The sequence below is a fragment of the Protopterus annectens genome, chromosome 8.part0 (assembly GCF_019279795.1).
Source record: "Protopterus annectens isolate FY-2018-M chromosome 8.part0, PAN1.0, whole genome shotgun sequence".
Classification (NCBI taxonomy): Eukaryota; Metazoa; Chordata; order Ceratodontiformes; family Protopteridae; genus Protopterus; species Protopterus annectens.
The window spans coordinates 1775484233-1775505345 of record NC_056741.1 but is presented as its reverse complement, the minus strand read 5'-3'; the positions used below and the strand labels follow the sequence as shown (position 1 = coordinate 1775505345).

General features: G+C 40.4%; 1 protein-coding gene across 2 annotated transcripts in view; it reads left to right on the top strand.

Moving 5' to 3' along the window:
- Positions 1–5546: 5546 nt before the first annotated feature.
- The window catches only part of LOC122809631 (cytochrome P450 2J6-like), a 1067145-nt gene continuing 1051578 nt past the window's right edge, over positions 5547–21113 (top strand). The window contains exons 1-2 of one of the 2 annotated variants that reach the window (XM_044081267.1): positions 5547–5711; positions 7287–7447. In XM_044081267.1, the coding sequence (XP_043937202.1) occupies positions 5660–5711; positions 7287–7447 (213 nt within the window). In that variant the 5' untranslated portion in view covers positions 5547–5659. The remainder of the gene's footprint in view (positions 5712–7286; positions 7448–21113) is intronic. The other variant, XM_044081266.1, reaches the window with a different exon arrangement.

Genomic DNA, 21113 nt, shown 5'->3' with positions numbered 1-21113 from the left:
TGCAATTGTCTGTTAACTTTGTCAGCCAGAGTCCCTTCGTGTTGGCCTGAACTTCTCAGAAGTAGGTACCAAACAGGAGAGGACCCAGGATCGATCTCTGTGGGACTCCACTCATGACTGGTTGGTAGTCTGACTTGGAGTCAGCTACTTTCACACTGTGGGTTCTATCTGTGAGCCAGTTTGCAACCCACCTAGTGATATAGGGGTCGATGCCTAGCTTAGTGAGTTTTTCTATGAATCCTGAGTAAGGAATGTAATCAGAGGCCTTGGCCAGATCAAGGTAGTCTGTAAGAACTACCTTGCCTTCATCCACTGGTGACTGACTCAAAGAAATCAACCAAGTTGAGCAAGCATGATCTACCCTTCACAAAACCAAACTGTGTGGGATCCAGAGTTTGGAGATTTCCTATATCCTTGTTTATTAGGTCCATGATGATGTGTTTCATAGCTTTCCATATCAAACTTCTCAGGCTAATGGGGCAATAGTTCCCAGGGTCTGTAGTTGCTCCTCCTTTGTGGAGAGGTATGACTGTAGCAGTGTGCCATTTGGTAAGGACAAAGCCTGAGGTGAGGCTGTGATTGAACAGGGCACACAGGTGAGGTGCCAGTTCACCCTATAGTTCATGTAGAACACAGCCAGGGATATTGTCATGTCCCATAGAAGCTGTATTCTTGGCCTTGGACAGTACTGTTTTAACCTGTGCAGCAGCAATACTGGGCACCTGGCCATCTACTGGTATTATTATTAGTCCTTTGGGGGGGGGTAAAGTTGGCACTGAATCTGTTGGCTAGTATATTGACAGTATCTGTTGGTTTGTTATAGGAGGTACCATTGTGCAGTAGCTCAGAGCAAATCTGGGTATTGTCGTGGAGATTCTTTACATAACTATAGAAGGACTTGTGGCTGTCTTTACCATCTGCTGCAATTTTGTTTTCATAGCTAGCTTTAGACAATTTGATGAGGGATCTCAACTTTTTGCTGAGGCTGATAAGGGAGTTTTTCCAGTCTTGGGACTTCACCTTATTCTGCATCAGTTTCCTCCTTCTGTTGTAGAGTTTGTTTATGGCAGGGGCCACCAGATTGGCTTCCTTTTTTTGGTGGAGAGCATCTTGGTTCTACTGGGTATGGCAAGATCTATGCATTTGTGTATGTGTTTATGTGTTGAGGAATAGACCAAAAACATTACATATAAACCTGGACATTCTGTGAAAATCTGGACAGTTGAGAGGTATGTTGTGCTTCAGTTCCAGCTCTTCGCCTGGCAAATAGCCTCCTCTTCCTGCTTTTGTATCCATCAGGATTTATGAATTTTTCTTCAGAGTTAGCTTTATACATTTGACATTTTTTCAGTGTTCCCACAATCCAACCCCATCCAGTCTCCTCAATCCTTGGTTGTAAATAGCAGTACTATATTTTTATTGTACATTATGATCTGTTTTCTTACTTTTTGTATGTCTTACTATTGTTATCTCTGTAGTTTATCTTTGTTTTCTTTGCTTTGTTGTAATACTTTGCTGGTTTGCCTTTTTGGCCCAGGTCACATCTAAAGAGGGTCTACTGACCATTGCATCTATCCAGTTAACAAATAAAAATTAATAAATATATACCTTTTTCCATATTATAATACATCCAGCCAATTTGTTTTATAAGGCAGTGGTGGCACTATATTGAAGCCATGTTGTCTGTTCGTAGCTCACATTTAGTAATGTATTCCAATGCTTTATATCAGCTGGAACTGCTAGATATCAACTGGGATTGCAGAAACTGTGCTTGTAGACATTAGGAAAGTGAGATGACATACTTGAGAAATGAATGGGAGGGATTGAAAAACAAGGAAAGAGGAAGGGGGTGGGCTATCTGATGCAGATGGTCTTGGACATTGGTAACACCTCGGAAAAGGTTACCTTGCTCCTCACCTGCTAACACCTGGCCACCTACCTCACTGATCTTCCTCACTACTTCCTCTTTGTCTCATCCACTAAATCAGCAGTATCCACTGGAATCATTAAGTATGGGAAGTTTTGGGGAATAATTCCTGACAGTTGGCAACCCTAATACAGTTTGTCCAACAGAGCAGGTAGAAGTCTGATGAAATAAATGACTGAAATAGTGAAGGAACTTTCACAATGGAAGAGTGAACATTAAAAAACACAAGCTCTAAGACTGTGTCACAATGTGTTTTCCAAAAGGGTCCCTATTATTTTAGTGAACGCAATGAATTCCGAATGCTGTTTAGTCGAACGTCATTATGCAAAATGGCAAAATACCAAAAGCACGGAACAGTGATTTTTTTCCTAAGGAAAAAAATCACTTGTCCGTTTTTGGGATTTTGACAGTTCCTCCACAATGGTGCAATCTTGGAGTTGGTATATTTAAGTAGGGGTGTGTGTGTGTGTGGGGGGGGTGAAGCCCCCCACTTTATTTTGTGTGTTGATTTTTTTTTTTACTGATCAGTAATTTTTTTCCCTGGGAAAAAAATCACTGATCCTGTGTTTGACATTTTGGGTTTTTGGGGATTGTGGGTCGATTATATAGCGTTCGCAATTCATTGCGTGCCCTTTTATAATATAGACCCTTCCAAAACTGCAAAAAACATTCATCAGACGCTGCTAGATGTCACATAATTATTTTACGCCCCTCTTAGAAAAATTACACATGTATTGTGTAGAGATAGACGGACCTACCTAGCCAACTCCTCCAACACACACACAAACATACACACGCACTAGAAATACTCAGGATCCAGCTTAATACATTATCTTGTGCTACTGATTTGTAGTTGTATGCACAAATTCATCAATTCATCAAATATATTCTTTCTGAATTTCATTTTAATCCAGGCCAGAATTAATGTAAAAGAATTAACTTTTTTTTTAAGTTCATGTTGTTTACAGACCTTGTTGGGCCACCCTTGATAAAGGCTTTGGTCTCTGGTCTCCTCCAGGAGGCTGGCCTCACCATTTGAGAACCCCTGTACTAAAGCAGTGAATTACTTAAAGAAGCTGACCCAGAGTGAGACTATTTCTATAATATGAGAATCACTCAGTCTAGAAATGGTTTACTTATGGACTTTTTGCACTCACTAAGCACCTTTTTCACAGATCTGTTAATAGTGCAGTGAGAGCAGCAGATACTGGCACTGCCCTTTCTTGTCACACCTGGCTGGGTCTTACAGACTTTGGCAAAGATACTAATTGTAAACAGTATGTTGTCCATTGTTATAAGAAAGTCCTTCTATATTGCTCAGCTTATAAGCAAAAGGATTGTGTCTGGATCTAGGGATGCCATTGTTCCCCTTTACTCAGCCCTCATTAGGCTAGTCATTGAATATAATGCACCCTTTGGCATGTATCTACCCAGACACATGCAACAAATACAACACCCGCACAGATACCTTACTAAAAGGATACAAGGCCTAAACAGCATGTCCTATGTGGACCGACTCAAACCCCTGTCATATACATGGTATCCTACAGATTGCGAAGAGGTAACCTTTGTCTGGCATACAAGGTATCCTCTTACCCAGTACTGATGGATTTACTGTACATCAGCAAGCCAAATTGCATCAGAAATACTCAGTCTTGGAATTTAAACCTCTTCTGTAACATTAACAGAAAAGTTTGGAAGGACAGGTATATCTCGCAGAATATATCACTGCTCTGGAGCGGATTCCTCATCCACATAAAACAAAATTCATCCCTGTCCATATTCACGTGCAGCTTGGATAGTTGGATGGGGAAAAAACTATTTATCCCAGACAGATGCAGCTTCTAAATGCTTTATTCCATGCATGGGTCACCTCAAATTATCTATGGTATGATCCCATTTATTCTCATTTAAGGTAATACTTAATTATCAACCATGGGATGGATAAGGCCAATCTAACACCGATGAGGTTATTTTGAGCACAAAAAAGGGAAACTGGCTAGGCTTAAAGTGGCCCGCAAGGGCACCTAGCCTAGAACATACCTATGAACCCATGGACAGATGCCTCCCACAGACAAGCTCTGCAATTAATGCTAGAACTCATTCAAAAAGGCCTCTGGAAATACATTCACAATATGGACATGTGTTTTTACTTTTTTTTCTTTAAAACTTTTCTATGTCACCAAGTCTTTTATACTCACAAGGCAGAATGCATATTTGAAATTGTGTTTGGTTATTTCCCTAATTCCTTATTTTATAAAGTATTCAATTTCATTTGATAAGACATTTTGAACAGAACTTTTGCAGTTTCAACAACTTTGATAGGGGCATATGACACAAATATTACTGTATAGATTTCATTTTTGTTTCCTGTTATCACATTATTATAAAAAGCTTGAGACATTGTCATAAACAATTTTGATTTATAGGAAAGTACATCCTAAATTAATAAATAGATAGAGATGCTGGCCCAGTGCAGGGCTGCTGTTTTAATACCAGAATTACTCAATCTAAGAAATAGTTTGTTTATAGATTTCTAGCATATACTCCTCCCACATCCAAGTTACATCATTCAGTGCTGGAACATTAAGATTTTAATACCAGAATTACTCAATCTAAGAAATAGTTTGTTTATAGATTTCTAGCATATACTCCTCCCACATCCAAGTTACATCATTCAGTGCTGGAACATTAAGAAAGACCTGGACATGCATATATTTATATATAAGCAATAAGGACATCAGCATTCTGAAACAAGACAGACATTATCAAGTGTTAACAGAAGAAATATAAGGTATGTTTAGGTACAGTTAATCTAAATATTTGTTTTTGTCAAATGACCTGTACATTGTGAGTAGTGTAAATATTATATAATAAGCCATTTTGATTGTTGATAAGGATAGAGGGTCTTGGTACTTTTGCGAATTCCTTTTTCTAATAGTCATTTTATTCTAATCAGGGTCATGGTGATAGTAATGTGTATAGTGGACTGTTCGTGGAATAAAAGAAATTTGGCTAATCATATTGCCACGTGGATCATTCTGCTGAGCTGCCTGGAAACGCTTTTTTATTGGTCTTGTTTGCTGCCTCACATACTTTTTAATCAGGGTCATGAACTAGTAGAAATCTATTGCAGCAAGCAGTGAGTGCAAGGCAGACAATCAATCCTGGACAGAAACCATCACAGGAAAAGCGACACATACACACACACGCACACACACACACACACACACACACACACACACACACACACGCACGCACGCACGCACGCACGCACACACACACACCCACACACACACACAAAATGCACGCCTTCAAGAAATTTTGTCAATTCACCAATCTCACTGAGATATGAAAAGAAACCTGTGACCCCAACAAAGACCCATGTGTTCTTACACTGGGGGCATAGATGCTATAAAGATGGGTACCTCAACCAAAGATTATCATGCATGCCTTTTCTGTCTGTCTCTCTGATGTACTACCATAGCTACTGTTTTTGTACAGTTTTGAGCTTGTTTACCTTAATTCTTTGTGCTGTTAATCTTGCTGTAGCCCTAGAAAATGTATGCAACTAAAACTGCAGTCTTGATTAGTACTGCCGTTAGAAATTTGTGATTTTTTTTTGCATTTTTTTATTACTATGCTTGCTGATGTAAAGAGCCATCAAAATGATACCTGTTTCAGGATAATGTGAACAAACCATGAACATTTATTGCTCTTTCTATCTTTAAAATGTCTGCTGGCTCACTGGAACTTACCCTGTCAATAAAATGCACAAATAAAGGTATGAACGTCATGTGCATATATTGCTTAACTTTCTGCAAACAGATTGATTAAGTTTTTATCTTTTCATGTTTCCTTATATAAAAACCCTGTAATGTTTTCTCCAAGCAAACTGTTGAGCAACCGTAATATATGAACCTTTCCTATCAAATCACAACTTGTAAGCCCAACACAGCTCAACGAGTCAGGAACCACGATAGTACTGCAGTTAGTTTCTTTTATTAAAAAAACATGCACCAACATTATACAAGATAAGCTATCACTATGTATGTAACAAGAGTTATTGTGTTGGTTGATTCTTTTTTTACTGCATTTTTATCAAATTATTTATCAAATTTTGTATTTTTTTTAGTATAACATATATATTTTATTTATATATTTTTTAATCCATAACAGCAGTATTTGCACATACAGTAATAATATGATTCATTTGTGAATACTGATGTGTTTCCAAGTTATATTTTAACAACAGCACATTATGCAGTAAGTTTGCAATAGAGTTAAAGGATAAGATGGTTAATCAAGTTTGAGATGGATATTTTACTGCATAAGTGATGCATAGGGTTAAATGTATGTAATTGGGTAATTGTTTTTAGAAAAAGGCGGGAAATTAAGGTATTTAAAGTGTATTCAAACAGTTTGTCTGATGTTCTGAAGAAATCTAGATTCACTAGATGAAAGCGCTCAACTAATAGTGTCATCGTTGGTGCATGGTTTTTTAATAAAAGAAACTAACTGCAGTACTATCGTGGTTCCTGACTCGTTGAGCTGTGTTGGGCTTACAAGTTGTGAGTTGTGTTGTGGACTTCAGGAACTTTTGTGTGACTTTCCTATCAAATGTTTTAACATATATTTGATTGTGTGCCCTGTGAACAATGGATATTGTGACTCACTGTTTATGTATATTATGAACAGTACCTTTTGCTCCACACTGCCCACATTAGAATGTCAAAATTACTTTGCAGACTGATAACTCAGATATACTTCGTACTTTCAAGACAGCTTTAACAAAAGACATAAAATTTAAGCATAGCATAGCTTATATTTCATGCTTTGTTAAAGATGCACATCTCCTTTGCATCACTTGTTAGTGGGGTTGGATGTATGGGATATGTAATTTCCATTCTCCTGACTAAAATTGTAGGGCAGTAATCTGATCAAGATACCACAGTTACTTACACTACAACAGGCAGATTTCTGCATAGAGCTATGATATCAGATATGGAATAGTGTTTTATGTCATGGAAATATTAAAGGATGAATTGCATAGGTTTTGCCTAAAACAGATTACAGATATACTGAGAACACCATAGAAGTGCAGAGTACATGTTAATTTGCACTGCGATCTAATGTTTGTAAAGATATTCTTTGATCTGTGATAAAGTATTAACGTATATGACTATTAAAGGCGGTGCTTAAGAATCTGCAGAATCATTCTGATGTACGTTTAAATAAGTCAAAGTCTGATATGCTTCTTAACGTGGTTGAACCATATCTATACCAACAGTAATATCACTGGAAGCTTCGCGTCTTTCAAATGACTTGTTTCTGTTTCTCTCACACCTGTTTTCTACAGCAATGCAGTACTTTTGGTTGACTTTGACTATCTTGCTCATTGGACTTCTCTTTCACCTGTGGAAGAGGCCAAGAAACTTCCCACCAGGACCATGGTCTGTACCTGTCATTGGACATTTCCTACAACTGGATTACAGGTACCCAATACCAGACTTCGCCAAGGTAGGTTAAATAAGAATGCAACATCAAACAGGCAAATAAAACTGCACTTAAGTGTTTGCATCCTGTTACTTATACTCTGGGCCTGTATAGTTATCTGCAACTGCTGTATGTTTATTTATTCACTTATTGATTGATTTAATTATTTGTTAACTAGTACTGGGTAGTAGATAAGGTAGATGTCCTTTTCAGCTCTGACCTAGGTCAGAGGCAGTATAACAGAACAAAAGAAAATTAACATGATTGAAAGTATAGGAATTTGAGTACAAACATACATTGAGAACATTTAAAGATAAAGCATGTATTTGATTACATATGATACATGTGACTGGCATTTGACTCAATAAGTACTCAAACTAGTAGGGATCCAACTTGCCACATAAATTAAAAGCAAATGTTCTCTAAAGCTCCCACACAACTTGCATGTGCCAACCCTACAATAGCACAACTATGAAAAAGGGAGAAATCTTCCTTAAAAAAGAGGACACAGTCAGAAACCACATTGACAGTAATTTCCTAAGAGAAACCATAATTAAAGAGTTCAACATCTTTGTGATTAACTCAATCAGATGGCACCTCATCCAATCAGAGCTTTATAATGTATATAGAAGCCTGTTATAGCACAGTATATAGATCCATGTTAGAATACAGAATTGCACATATTATTATTCTTGGAAAACCATTACTGAATAAAGATAAACATTACTGGACTCTTAAAAGACACCTATAGATAAGTTCACATACACTAGAAGATAGCTTAGGCTGGTATTCAAACTAGAACATTATATGTTTGTTTATTTATTTTATTTTATTAAATAAATAATAAATAAATAAGTATGTACTCTTAATTAGAAATGCCATGAAAGCCCTATAAATAATCAGCAAGGCTAGTAGCGATCAATTCTCCAGCAATGGATGTCATGGCAGACTGTTACTAAGTAAGAGGAAGTCCAGGCAATCTAGGAAAAATGTTGATTTTACCTTTGATTGCATTTAAAATAACACCTTATGAAAGTATTCTAAAATCAATCACAGGGTGATAAAATAAGGCCAGACATAAGCTATCATATTTTTGGGTGGGTACAGAGCCGCGTTATTTCCTTCTGGGACTTTCAAACGTTAAAATTTAGCTGAGTACTCCTGACATTGTTGATCTTGCTTAACCACCAGAAAGGCTAACTGTTGCCTGAAAAATAAACCAAAAATATAATGGTTGCACAGAACTAATATTTAGGAATCTGCTCTGCAAGGTGGCTTGAAGCTAATCTGACATGCATTAGCATATGGCTATTACTTTCTTTAATTAAGACTCTGCTAGGTGCTATACATATATCTATATATAATTCCCAGGCATTGTTTCCCTTTAAAAATGAAACAGCTTCTTACATTTGGAATGTATGACTGCAGCTACAAAATGCTCTGTAGATTTTTTTTCTGTCTGTCCATTCAGCAAAAAGGACATAAACTGTCTTGGCCCTGAAAGTTGGTCTTTCTACTTATTTCTAAGAACAATAATAATAAAAAAAATAACATAACATGTAATTTAATATAGAAAAATTCTGAGTTGATTTTCATTTATTGAACATTTGCTTAGTGGGAAAGTCTGACTTGGAATGAAACCAATTTTCAGCAAAAGCCCAGGGAAAAATGCATGTCTTTGTAACATGGGAAGAAACTGGAGAAAACCCACACAAATGCAGGGAGGACATGCAGACTCCACACTGAAGACACTCCAGCCAAGAACTGAACTGGAGAACCTCTTGCTGAGAGGTGACAACACTACCATTGCACCATTGCACCAGCCACAGTTTTTGTGATGTCTTTTATATTACAGAACTAAGCTCTATATTGCCAGCTTGATAAATTATATATCTGCCCCCCCAAAAATAAATAAATAAATACTTATTTTTCATATGGCTGAGAAGAGCTTCATGGCTATTTTTGTCTAATAACCATGTGTGCCTTGCCTGTACTCATGCCAAAGCTTTACTTCCTTTCTCAAGGAAAGAGAGACCTGTTAGTAGTGCAGAAAATGTTTCAGTTTTCATCCAGTCATCTAGATGTAGTTTGAATGAAGTTATTAATCACATTGCTAAACATGCAGAAGATGTTTATTCCAGAAACGGTGAGGTGCTTGGTGATGAACCAATCTCTCCATTATGTTCTGTTTATCTTTTGATGATAGCTCTTGTCTTTGGTTCTAGTGTTAACTGCACTGTTTGACTTATAGAGATACTGGAGGTCAAGGACGACCAAATCTCTAATGGCATGAGTCAGACAAATGAGGCATGGATCAACCCTCAGGAGTCTATAAGACACAGAATACAGGGGAAAAGCTTTCCACCTTTCATGCTAACTGAGGTTCTTAAACCCAGAGAACTTTGTTCTTAGGTACCTTTGGGTCTTTTAGCTTTTGTTGGTATATTGATATGTTGAGTGTGGTACATTACACAGGGAGAGTTGTACTCTGCAATGGGTCTGGTCAGTGCTGAATACTGGGGAATAATAACATCTCTGGATCTAGATGAAATACCTTTGACTATTGGTTGTGGTCATTAGAAGAATTACCTGACTACAATTGCTGCATGATGATCAAATGGAACTATCAGGCCAAATGCCCATGTCCCTAACTATATTTTCATTTAGTAATGGAGTATTATTTATACTATATGTTGTGGGTAATAGCTGTTTTCTGAAGGCAATAATACTACACTTTTGATCATTTACCTTAAGGCCTTTGTCAATACATCAGGTATTAATTATGGTAGGCCTTTTCTGAAGGGTACAGTTATCTGGGAGGGGTTCACATTTATACCTAGTTTGCAGTTATCAGAAAATCTGGTTATGAAGAGGTCGCTATTATTAGCTTTGAGATCAGAGAAACAGATAACAAACAGGAGAGGACCCAGAACAGACTCATGGAGGAGCTCCTTAGCACTATTTGAAGGTGCACCTGCCACACAAACTATGTGTGTTATATCTTTCAGCAAGTTAGCTATCCATTTTACCAAATAAAGATCTATGTTTAAAACAGATGATTTTTTGTCAACTCCTGCATGTAATACATTACTGAATGCCTTGGCCATATTGAGGTAAGCTATATGAACAGTGTAACCATTGTGAGCAGCTTGCATGACCCTGTCAAAGATTTCATAGTTATGAGCTATTGATGTAGGTCAAGCCTAATAAGACAGCATAGTTAATGAGACTGGTTATGATATGCTCTATAGTGTTATGTTTCAGATTTGTAAGGCTGACTGGTCTATAATTTCCAGGGTCCATGGTAGAGCCACCCTTGGGGGGGGGGTCTTCACAAAAGCAGTGTGACAAGTCTTGGGAACATAGCCTGTGGCTAAGCTTAAGTTAAAAAAAAATAAAGGTCAATTTAGCAAGAGCATACCTGACACAATTTATTAAGCACCCAGCTTATATTAATTGTATTAGAGGTAAATTGCATTAACTTCTGTCTTGATTGTATTATACATTGGATGATTCTAAAACCCAATTTCTACTGTTGAGAAACTGATTTTTTTCCCTGTAAATTCTTTATAATTATCATATTTGCTTGTATCTCTAATGGAGCTTTTTTCCCCAGGACTCTGCTGAAAATGGGCCTGAGTGCCCAGTCAGACCATCCCAGTATGCAAAAGTCAAGCATAAAATAAATACATAATATTGTCAGAATCCAGAGGTAAAGAATTCCTACTACATCTTCTGTATTATAAATATTTCTTATTTCTGTAAAATGTTAATTTGTTACTTCTGTAAATTGCTTGTTACATTTAAGTCTTTGTATGGCACCATATGATTTGCAACTATCTCTACTAGCTGTATTCATATAGTGTTTATTTCAAGTATTTCTTCACTATCAAAGTTTACATTGCACTATATGGTATGGTATTACAGAATGTCAACGGAATGTTGAAAAGTTGTCCTTAAAATTTGTCCCAGGTCATGGCTGAAAATGCTGTGAGTGCCAGACCACCAACCAGTCAGCAAAGTTAATAAAGAAATAAATATTTATGATGTTGCTGGGTCAGAACAGTGGAGGTCATTTTAAGGAAATGTTTAGAGCAACAATGAGTGCTATTTCTTAGATTTCTAACATAGCTAAAGAAGGACTTATAATTATCCTTCACTGCACAAGTTGTTTTTACATTTTTTGTTGAATCTGGCTATACTGTAGTTTGGGCTGCTATATGTACGTATTTGTTAAAGTGGGCATAAAACTCCTTAGTGAAGCTGTCTGTTGTATTCTGGGTCAGCTGTAGTAATGTTATGGGTAAAATTAGAGATTCGTTCATGTAAATGTATAAAGTTCACCCTTTTGAATTCCGAAAATATGGAGACATGAGTTTCAGGGGAGTATGGTGGTTCTGAGAGTAGAGTTTAGTCTGACTTAACTGATGAAGGAAAGATTAAGGGGAATAGAACAGGGAGAGGTAATAGATTTGAGGACCAACTCAAGAATATTTTGGCCTCCAGTCAATTTGCTAGCCATTTGATCCAAAGAATTCCTGTTTAACAAATTCAAAATTCTTGGAGCATACCCATCATTAGAGGTAGAGGTGTGCCAGTCTATGACAGAGTTACTGCAGTCACGTAGGACCGTACAGTTTTACAGCTTAAAGGAATTTTTCCTAAAACGTCTATGAAACTAACATGATCATAAGGAGACATAGAGAGACTTCTGTATCATGCTAGAAGGTAAAAGCCTGTCTTCCCAATGGTAAAATGAAGTTCTAGGAGCTCAATTTATCAGACTCTGGGTCTCAGTCTGGGTGAAGCATTTTTCTTTGACAAACAGGGAGACACCACCACAGTTTCCACCAGGCCTGCAATTTAATTATCCATTTCCCTTCTTGTTTCTCTGTAAAGTTCCTGACATCACCTAGCCTAACCGTGGAATATATAAGTTGAAGTACAAGGAACTTAAAAGTATGTGTACTGTCATTACATAATACATGTTTAGTTAGTGCGTTGGTGTCATCTTCTCTATTGATGGCATATGTGTGTTCTCTGACCCTCTCTCTTAAATTGAAAGTGGATAAGGGACATGGGCTGAATGAGAAGATTTCCTTAAAACCTTTTTTAAAGGACCGACCCTTGAAACACTGATTTAGTCTTATAAACACATACCCCTTTTTATATGTGTGTTTATTTCTTATAAATATGTATAGTTGTACTTTTTATTACTGATTTATATGTAAATTGTTATATATATATATATATATATATATATATATATATATATATATATATATATATGTATATATACTTCATGCATATACATATTTTATATATCTACCAACTGACCCTGACCCTAACCTTAACCCTAAGGTCCGTCACTATCGCACACTCACCTGACCCGCGACCTAACCCTAACTCACTTAAACCACCCCTAACCCCAATATTTGTCACTATTGCATACATGCCTAACCTGCGCCTAACCCTAACTCACTTAAACCGCCTAACCCTAACATAAAACCAATCAAGACACTTACCTGAACCCAACGCATGACCCAACACCACAGGGCTAACAATAGCAAAGCCACAATGACGTCAGTATGTCCATTTTGTGTTTTCAGGATTTTGAGTTTCAGGATTTTGTTCTTTCAGGATTTTGAACTTTCAGTCTATAGTTTTCAGGATTTTGATTTTCAGGCTTATAGTGTTTCAGGCTTCTGATAGGGAACCATATATATATATATATATATATATATATATATATATATATATATATATATATTTTATGTGTGGGTATTATAAATATATATATTTTTTATGAACATCTTTTTATCATTAATTGATGTTTTTGTATTATGTATAGTATTTAATATGAGGTTATTTAGACTTTTTTGAGATGTTTTAGAAATAGAAGTTATGTTCTTACCATAACGTTCCATGTTAGTTGTCTTCTTCTCGCCTTCTTCTTGCTGGATGGGTTCGGAGCCGACCTCGGCTCCGACTCGGCCACTCTAAAAGCTCGAGAGTTGGTTCCACTGGCTCGAGGCTCCCCTTATATCCCACAATGCTAGGCGAGAGTTACCTCAGATCTCGTTTGTAAGCTAACCCCAACTTATAACAGTAACAATATAACTGTAAACAGAGTCCACCTCTAACAACAGGAAGAAAGAAGGGTGACCTACATCCTGAACCGGGAAATATGCACAACAGCATATGTCTAAGAAAGAGGTGGTAGAAAGAGAGGTCACAATCACAACTCCTCTAGGTCTGTCCAGGCCAGGGGGAAGGAGGGTGGGACGCAAGAAGAAGGCGAGAAGAAGACAACTAACATGGAACGTTATGGTAAGAACATAACTTCTATATGTTAAGTTGTCTATCTCGCCTTCATTCTTGCTGGATGGGACCGCGTCCCTAGCACCTTGTCCCGGGTGGCCTAACGGAACAGACTCCTGAGAACAGTGGAACCAAAGTTAGCTCTATGCCTAGAAGCTAAATCCAACTTATAATGAGAAATGAAAGTGTGAGGAGTAGCCCAAGTAGCCGCTGCACAAATGGTGTCAATAGGCAGTCTGTCTTGGAAGGCTAAAGAAGTAGCCAAAGCTCTGGTGGAATGGGCCTTAGGTTTATTAGGCAGCTTTTGGTGTCTAATTTCGTATACAAGGGAAATCAAAGATGTTAGCCATCTGGATAATGATACCTTTGAAACTGAAAGTCCCTTTCTGCTTTCCGCATAGGAGACAAACAGCTGATCAGATTTTCTGAATTGTTTTGTTCTATCCAAGTAGTACCTCAATTGACGGTGAACATCCAGGCAGTGTAACTTTTGTTCAGACCTATTGGAGTATTCTGGAAAAAAGACAGGTAAATCAATGCTTTGATTTAGATTTGACGTCGAGACCACCTTAGGCAAAAAGGACGGGTTAGTTCGTAAGGATACTCTGTCCTTATGAAACAAAAGATAAGGAGGTCGACAGCTGAGTGCTTGAAGCTCTGAAACTCTTCTAGCTGATGTAATAGCTACCAGAAAAAGAGTTTTCCATGATAATAATTTTAAAGAACAGGAGACTGCAGGTTCGAAAGGGGAAAGAATCAAAGAAGCAAGAACTAAATTTAGGTCCCAAGGAGAAGGAGGATTTCTTATGGGAGGTCTGAGAAGAAAAACTCCTTTCAAAAAGGCTTTGCAAAGCTTGTGGGACATTAAGGCAGATTCAGAAATACCCACATGAAAGTTAGAAATAGCTGCCAATTGAACTTTAAGTGTAGAGGGAGATGAACCTGCATGGAAGAGTTCAGCTAGAAAATCAAGGACTAATTGGATGGAAGCAGTGAAAGGATCTATGTCCTTTCCTTGAGCCCAATATGTGAAGCGTTTCCACTTACTCAAATAAATCTTCCGAGTGGAAGATTTATGGGAAGCTATCAAAATATCTCTAACAGAGTGAGATAATTGAGGAAGCCTGGCTAAGGTTGGAACTGGAGGAACCAAGCAGTGAGGTTCAGAGAGGGGAGGGAGCGATGAAACTGGCCCGACTGATGGATCAAAAGATCTGGAACTAGGTCCAGATTCCACAGTCGCTCCAAAAGAAATCGATGTAGAAAGGGGAACCACACTTGTCGAGGCCAGTAAGGAGCAATGAGGATCAATGAGGCCTTCTGAGCGATAGCTTTCTGTATCACTTGAGAGATTAGTGGGAAGGGAGGAAATGCATACAGAAGTCCCCGGGGCCAAACTTGGACTAGAGCATCTCTGCTGGGTTGGCCTGGTAAAGGGAATAGAGTGAAATATTCTCTGCACTTGCTGTTTTGGGGAGTAGCAAAAAGATCGCAGCAAGGCTGACCCCACTTGAGGAAAATTTCTCTCACAACTGAGTCTTTCAGAGACCACTCGTGAGGCATGAGGATAGCTCTGCTCAACTTGTCCGCAATTTGATTGGACTTCCCGGGGATGTGCGTTGCTATCAGAAAACGCTGAGAAGAAATCGCCCATTGCCACAGTCTGAGTGCTTCTCGACACAGGGGGTATGACCTGGTTCTGCCTTGTTTGTTGATGTACCACACTACAGACATATTGTCTGTCTGGATTGCAATCGTTCCCAAGGGAAGAGAGTCTTGAAGGGCTTGCAACGCTAAAAGCACTGCTCTCATCTCCAGGACATTTATGTGCAAGTGGCATTCGTTTGGTTGCCATGTGCCCTGGACCGTCCTGCCCTGATAATGCCCCCCCCACCCGATCAGGGAGGCATCCGTTGTCAGAGTAGCAACCGGAGGGGGTGGAACAAAGGGTCTTCCCAACAAGAGCTGAGGGGAAGACATCCACCACATAAGATGATTCTTGCACGCTTGCGTGATCATAATGGTGTGAGACATTGGAAGTTGCTGGTATGACCATTGAGTAAATAGCATCCATTGAAGGATCCGCATGTGGAATCTGGCTAATGGAAGCAGAGGTATGGCCGCTGCCATAATTCCCAACACTTTCAGAACTAACCTGGCTTTGATTCTGTTGTTGTTGAAAAGGAGTGATACCAGTTTGTGAATGTCTGTTATTCTCTGATGTGTTAGTCTCGCAGACATGTTTACTGTATCTAGATTTGTGCCTATGTAGGTAATAGTACGACAAGGTGACAAAACAGACTTTTCGCAATTTATTGAAATACCCAGCTTTTGACAAATGCGAAAAGTGTAATCCCTGGCCATCAGAAGGAGATGCTTGGTGGGAGCTGTGAGGAGCCAGTCGTCCAAATATGGAAACACCTAGAATCCTTGTCGTCTCAGGTGAGAAGCTACCACTGCCATGCATTTGGTAAACACCCGGGGGGCAGTGGTGAGACCAAAGGGCAGGGCCCTGAACTGAAAATGACTGGTTCCCAGCCTGAAGCGGAGGAATCTTCTGGAGCGTCTGTTCATTTTTATGTGATAGTACGCATCCTGAAGGTCTATAGAGCACATCCAGTTTCCTTTTCCCAAAAGGGGAAGGATGGATTGCAGCGTGACCATCCGAAACCTTGTTTTCTTGACTGATCTGTTCAAGATACTGAGATCCAAAATTGGTCTCCAGTCCCCTGTTTTCTTTGGAACTAAAAAGAACCTTGAGTAGATTCCGGATCCTTGCTGGTCTGCTGGAACTGGCTGAATTGCTCTTTTTGCAAGCAGTTTTGAAATCTCCAAAACCGCTAGATCCCTTTGAGCAGGTGGAACATCTGGAAGGGATTTTTTTGACTGATTTGGAATGCGAAGAAAGGGGATAGAATAGCCTTCAGAAATGATGGACTGTACCCATTTGTCTTGAGTCAGGGATAGCCAGGCTTCTGGGTACAGTGACAATCTTCCCCCGACTGCCTCCGAAGATGGGCAGTCGGGCAACACCTCAGGGATGCTGGAAGGGCTTGTCAGAGAAGGCTTCCCGATTGCCCTGGTTCTGCGGACCCCCCCTGCCCCTAGGGCGACGTCTACCATTGTTATTCCCGCCTCTGCCTCTGGTGGGGAAACGACTCTGTGCGTCAGGCGAAGTCCCTTGAGATTGTTTACGGAACCACATCTTTCCACCTTTCTGGCCTTTGGGGTAAGGCCTAGAAGGAGTAGAAAAACGGACTCCGACGGCAGAAAGGGTCTTGCCATCAGTTTCGCACCTAGTCAAGGTTTCTTTCACTTGAGGACCAAAGAGGGATGATCCATCAAACGGGGAGTTAGTGAAAGATGTCTTGAAGGGGTCCGCAAAATTGCATAGCCGCATCCAGGCATGCCTACGTAAGGCCACACCTGTCCCTGCGGCTCTGCTCGCTCCATCAGCCACGTAAGAAAGAAGGCATGGAGGAGTTGGTTATGGAGTTAAGGGTAGCCAGCTGCGTGTTCATCTTATCTTGGAAACCCGCAGCTGTAGGGTCCTTTAACATTTCACTCGCTTCCTTGATCAAGTCCCTTTGAAGACGAGTAAAATGGCACAGGTAGTTCAGCGAACGCATGGTAAATGTCGCTGACGAGAACATCCGCTTCCTGTACCTGTCCATGGACCTAGATTCCTTGTTAGGTGGATGGACAGGTACTGAAGGATCAGCTAGCTCCTTCTTAGTGGCAGCAGCTACCACCATAGCATCCACAGAAACTCCTTTAGTTAAGAACTGTTTGTCTGCTGGTGCCGTTATGAACTTGGAGGGTCTCCTGGGAGTGGGGTCCACTGAATCAGGAGCCGTCCACGCCTTCTTAGCAACCACCTGCATGAGGGGGTCAAAGGGGGGGGACACCCAGGAGGTGGAAGGACGAGAGCCAAACGCCTCAAGATACACAGATTCGTCCTCCGAAGGGTTGAGGGCTGGCCAATTTCCCCTCTGTTTCAGGATCTCCAGAATGTCTGCAAATGAGACATCTTCAGAAGGGGAATGGGGGGAACCCTCAGAATCATCCAAATCTGTGTCTGACGTGATAGACTCAGGTGAGTCAATGTGTTTCCTCTTACACTTCCTCTTTCGAGGGGGCTCTTCTGCCAAATCAGGAGAGGCCTTGGAAGAGGATGAAATCCCCACAGGGGGTTCCTGAGGAGCTGGCTCTCTGCGGTCCGGGATGAGGGAGTGAGTCGACTTAACCTGAGGCACTGTAGAGGGAGGGGCGGACGGAGCCGACTGTGGAGTAGAGCCAGGCTCTAACACACTCCGCATGACCTCGAATGCACCCCTGTCAGGCAGAGCCAGAGGTCCCCGCCCGAAGCTAAGAACCCCCCTCGGCACCGACAGTGATGGCTCCGAGGCCGATGTCGGAGCCGAACTCACCAGCGCCGAAGCACCGAGAGGGAGAGGGGGGTCGGACAAGGGTCCGATGCCACTCACCCCCTCGGAGCCGACGAGGGAAGTCCGGCGCCGAGATTCTTCCAAGGAAGAAATCGGAGCCGACGACGGAGCCGAAGACAATTGTATCGGCTCCGATGCTATCACAGTCTCGGTTCCGACGCGACCCGGCTCCGAGCTCAAGAGAGTTGAAGGAGGAATATATTGATGGACCGGGGCAGGCATCGACTGATGAGTCGGGCTCTGAAGCATCTGGGCCAGTGCCTCGGACTTAAGAAGTCGACTCACTACCCTCTGAAGGTCATGATCCGACAGCCTCGATGACCTAGAGGAGTGAGATCTCTGTCTCCGTTCAGACAGCAGGGGAGATCCTGGAGCCGAATGAACGGAGCCGAGAGATGGTGACCTGGACCTCTTCCTAGTTGTCGGCTCTGAAGGTCTGGTCGGAGCTGACACGGGAACTTCTAATACCTCGGCTCCGGCCGGAGCCGAGGGAACCACAGAAACTGTGGACTGAGACTCATCGGCTCCAGCCGGAGCCGATGTAGGCAAAGGTTTAGAAACCTTAGGTCTCGGCTCAGTAGTCGGAGCCGAAGACCTAGATGCCTTAGAGGGCTTCCCAGTAGAAACAGAAAGGGAATCCTCTGGCTTGAGTAAGCCCCTTAATATCAATTTATTTTTTCTTTCCTGCAGGACCCTGGGGCTGAAGCCATGGCACACAGCACAGGAGTCCTGCAGGTGCAAAGGTCCCAGACAGTAGACACAAGAAGTGTGAGCGTCTGTCAGAGACATTTTCTGACAGCACGCATCACACTTCTTGAATCCGGAGACCTTTGCTTCCTTAGACATTTTCAAAAGGTGTAATCAAACACACACACAAACACACTAATTACACCCTGTCAAGTTTAAAGTATAATAAAACCACTAACTAGGTTTTTAAATAAAAAATAATACACACACTCCCTAGGGAAGAGAAAAGGCCAAAAGGCCCAAGGGAAGAACCTAAAGTTCTTGAGGGAAAAAAACGGAAATTTTTTAGAAGGGGATAAAAATTTCTCTAAACTAAGGGAAATAAGTAAAGATATTAAAATTAAAGGGGTTTTAATAGACTAAATTACACAAGAAAAGTCACTTACCAAGAACCGGTAGAAAACCAACCTCGATAGCTGTAGCGGCAAACGAGATCTGAGGTAACTCTCGCCTAGCATTGTGGGATATAAGGGGAGCCTCGAGCCGGTGGAACCAACTCTCGAGCTTTTAGAGTGGCCGAGTCGGAGCCGAGGTCGGCTCCGAACCCATCCAGCAAGAATGAAGGCGAGATAGACAACTTAACATCTAATGTTATTAATAGAATGAAATGTTTCTTTGAAGTTGCAACGTTTTTGATTGGCTCTTTTAAATAGAGCAAGGGTACTTAAATTAATTTTTGGTTGTGGAATGTAAAGTCTGAAGAAGCGTTAGTAATAACGCAAAAGTGCTTACTTGGATGTTACTACAATAAAAGTTTTTTATCCAGTCAGCCTAGATTGTCGTGTTGTACCACCATTTTATCTTTTCTGACTTAGTGGAACCCCCTGGAATGAACAAACCTATTTTATTTATTTATTTAATGTTATGTTTTATGACAGGGATAGTCTGACTGAGTGGAAGACCCATTTTCAGCAGATGCCCGAGGGGAAAAGCCCCACAGGTTGCAAAGAATAAACACATAAGTATACAAAATCTAAGTTATGAACAACATCTTAAGAAAAACATTCTTAGTTATTTGAAATAATAATAGCCACAAAAAAGAAAAAAGAAATATCTTAAAATTTAGAGGAAAATAACCACTGTTGATAAAAAATATAAGGTGTAGGTAAACTTAATGAGGTTATGCCAACTGCTGAAGCCAATTACCTTCTTTTTATACCTAGCTATCATTTTAGGTATAAAAAGATTCTATAGCTAGAGCGTCTTCTGCGTGGAGACATGTGTGAACGGGCATACCTTCGTTGAAGGTTGTGCATTAGGGCTGGCAACTCAGCACGTAAAAATCAACTGCCAACCATTAGCGGACCGGAGTTCCGCTGTGGCGACTCCTAACCAGGAAAAGCCGAAAGACACAACAACAACAATAACAACCAGAGTCTTACCTACATGTGTGATCTGCATAGAAAGTACCAGCATGTCTTTCTGCATGTCTTTCAGGGTTTTGCACCTCAGGTCACTTACTCCCATTCCCAAGTTATTTGCTCTCACATGGATCACCATCTCATAGTCATACTTGTCTCAGGACAAGGTCTTCAGAACTCTTGTAATACCTGCGATCATGACACCTGAACTGTGGCTGACAGTAACCCTGTTTTTTTTCCAGCTTGCTGAATTGGGTTATGTATGACTAGCAACTGAGTTATCAATCACTAAAATATTATAAATACTTGATTGAGAGCAAAGGTATGAATAGAGTAACTAAGATGACAGACTTCTGCTAAGGCTGGTTCTTACAAGTTCTAGTTGTCTTTGGCAAGGATTACTTTATAGCATCAACATATGACATTTTTATGTGTTTTGGTTGAGAATGTGCTAGTAGATGAGGTGAGGGTGTGATTACGTGATGCTTGTGGCATATTGTTAATCACAAAGAGATGCCTTCATATTAGCTATGTATTTGAAGCTCTCACATAGTTTTCTGTGTTAAGTAGGTGTTCATTATCAGTGAACACATGGCAGTTACTAAGCTGCCTTAAGATATCAAGTGGTAGGAAACTGGCAAAAGAAGTGGAACAAGTTTGCTAACCTTCCATATTGTCCAGTGCCTTTAGTGTTAGTCAGCCCAGTGCACAAAGAACCTATGGGAGCGTAGGGGGAGGTACCACCAGAATATCACTGGTGACAACACAGCAACATGCAACATGCTGATGTTCCCAATGCTGCTAGAAGCAAAT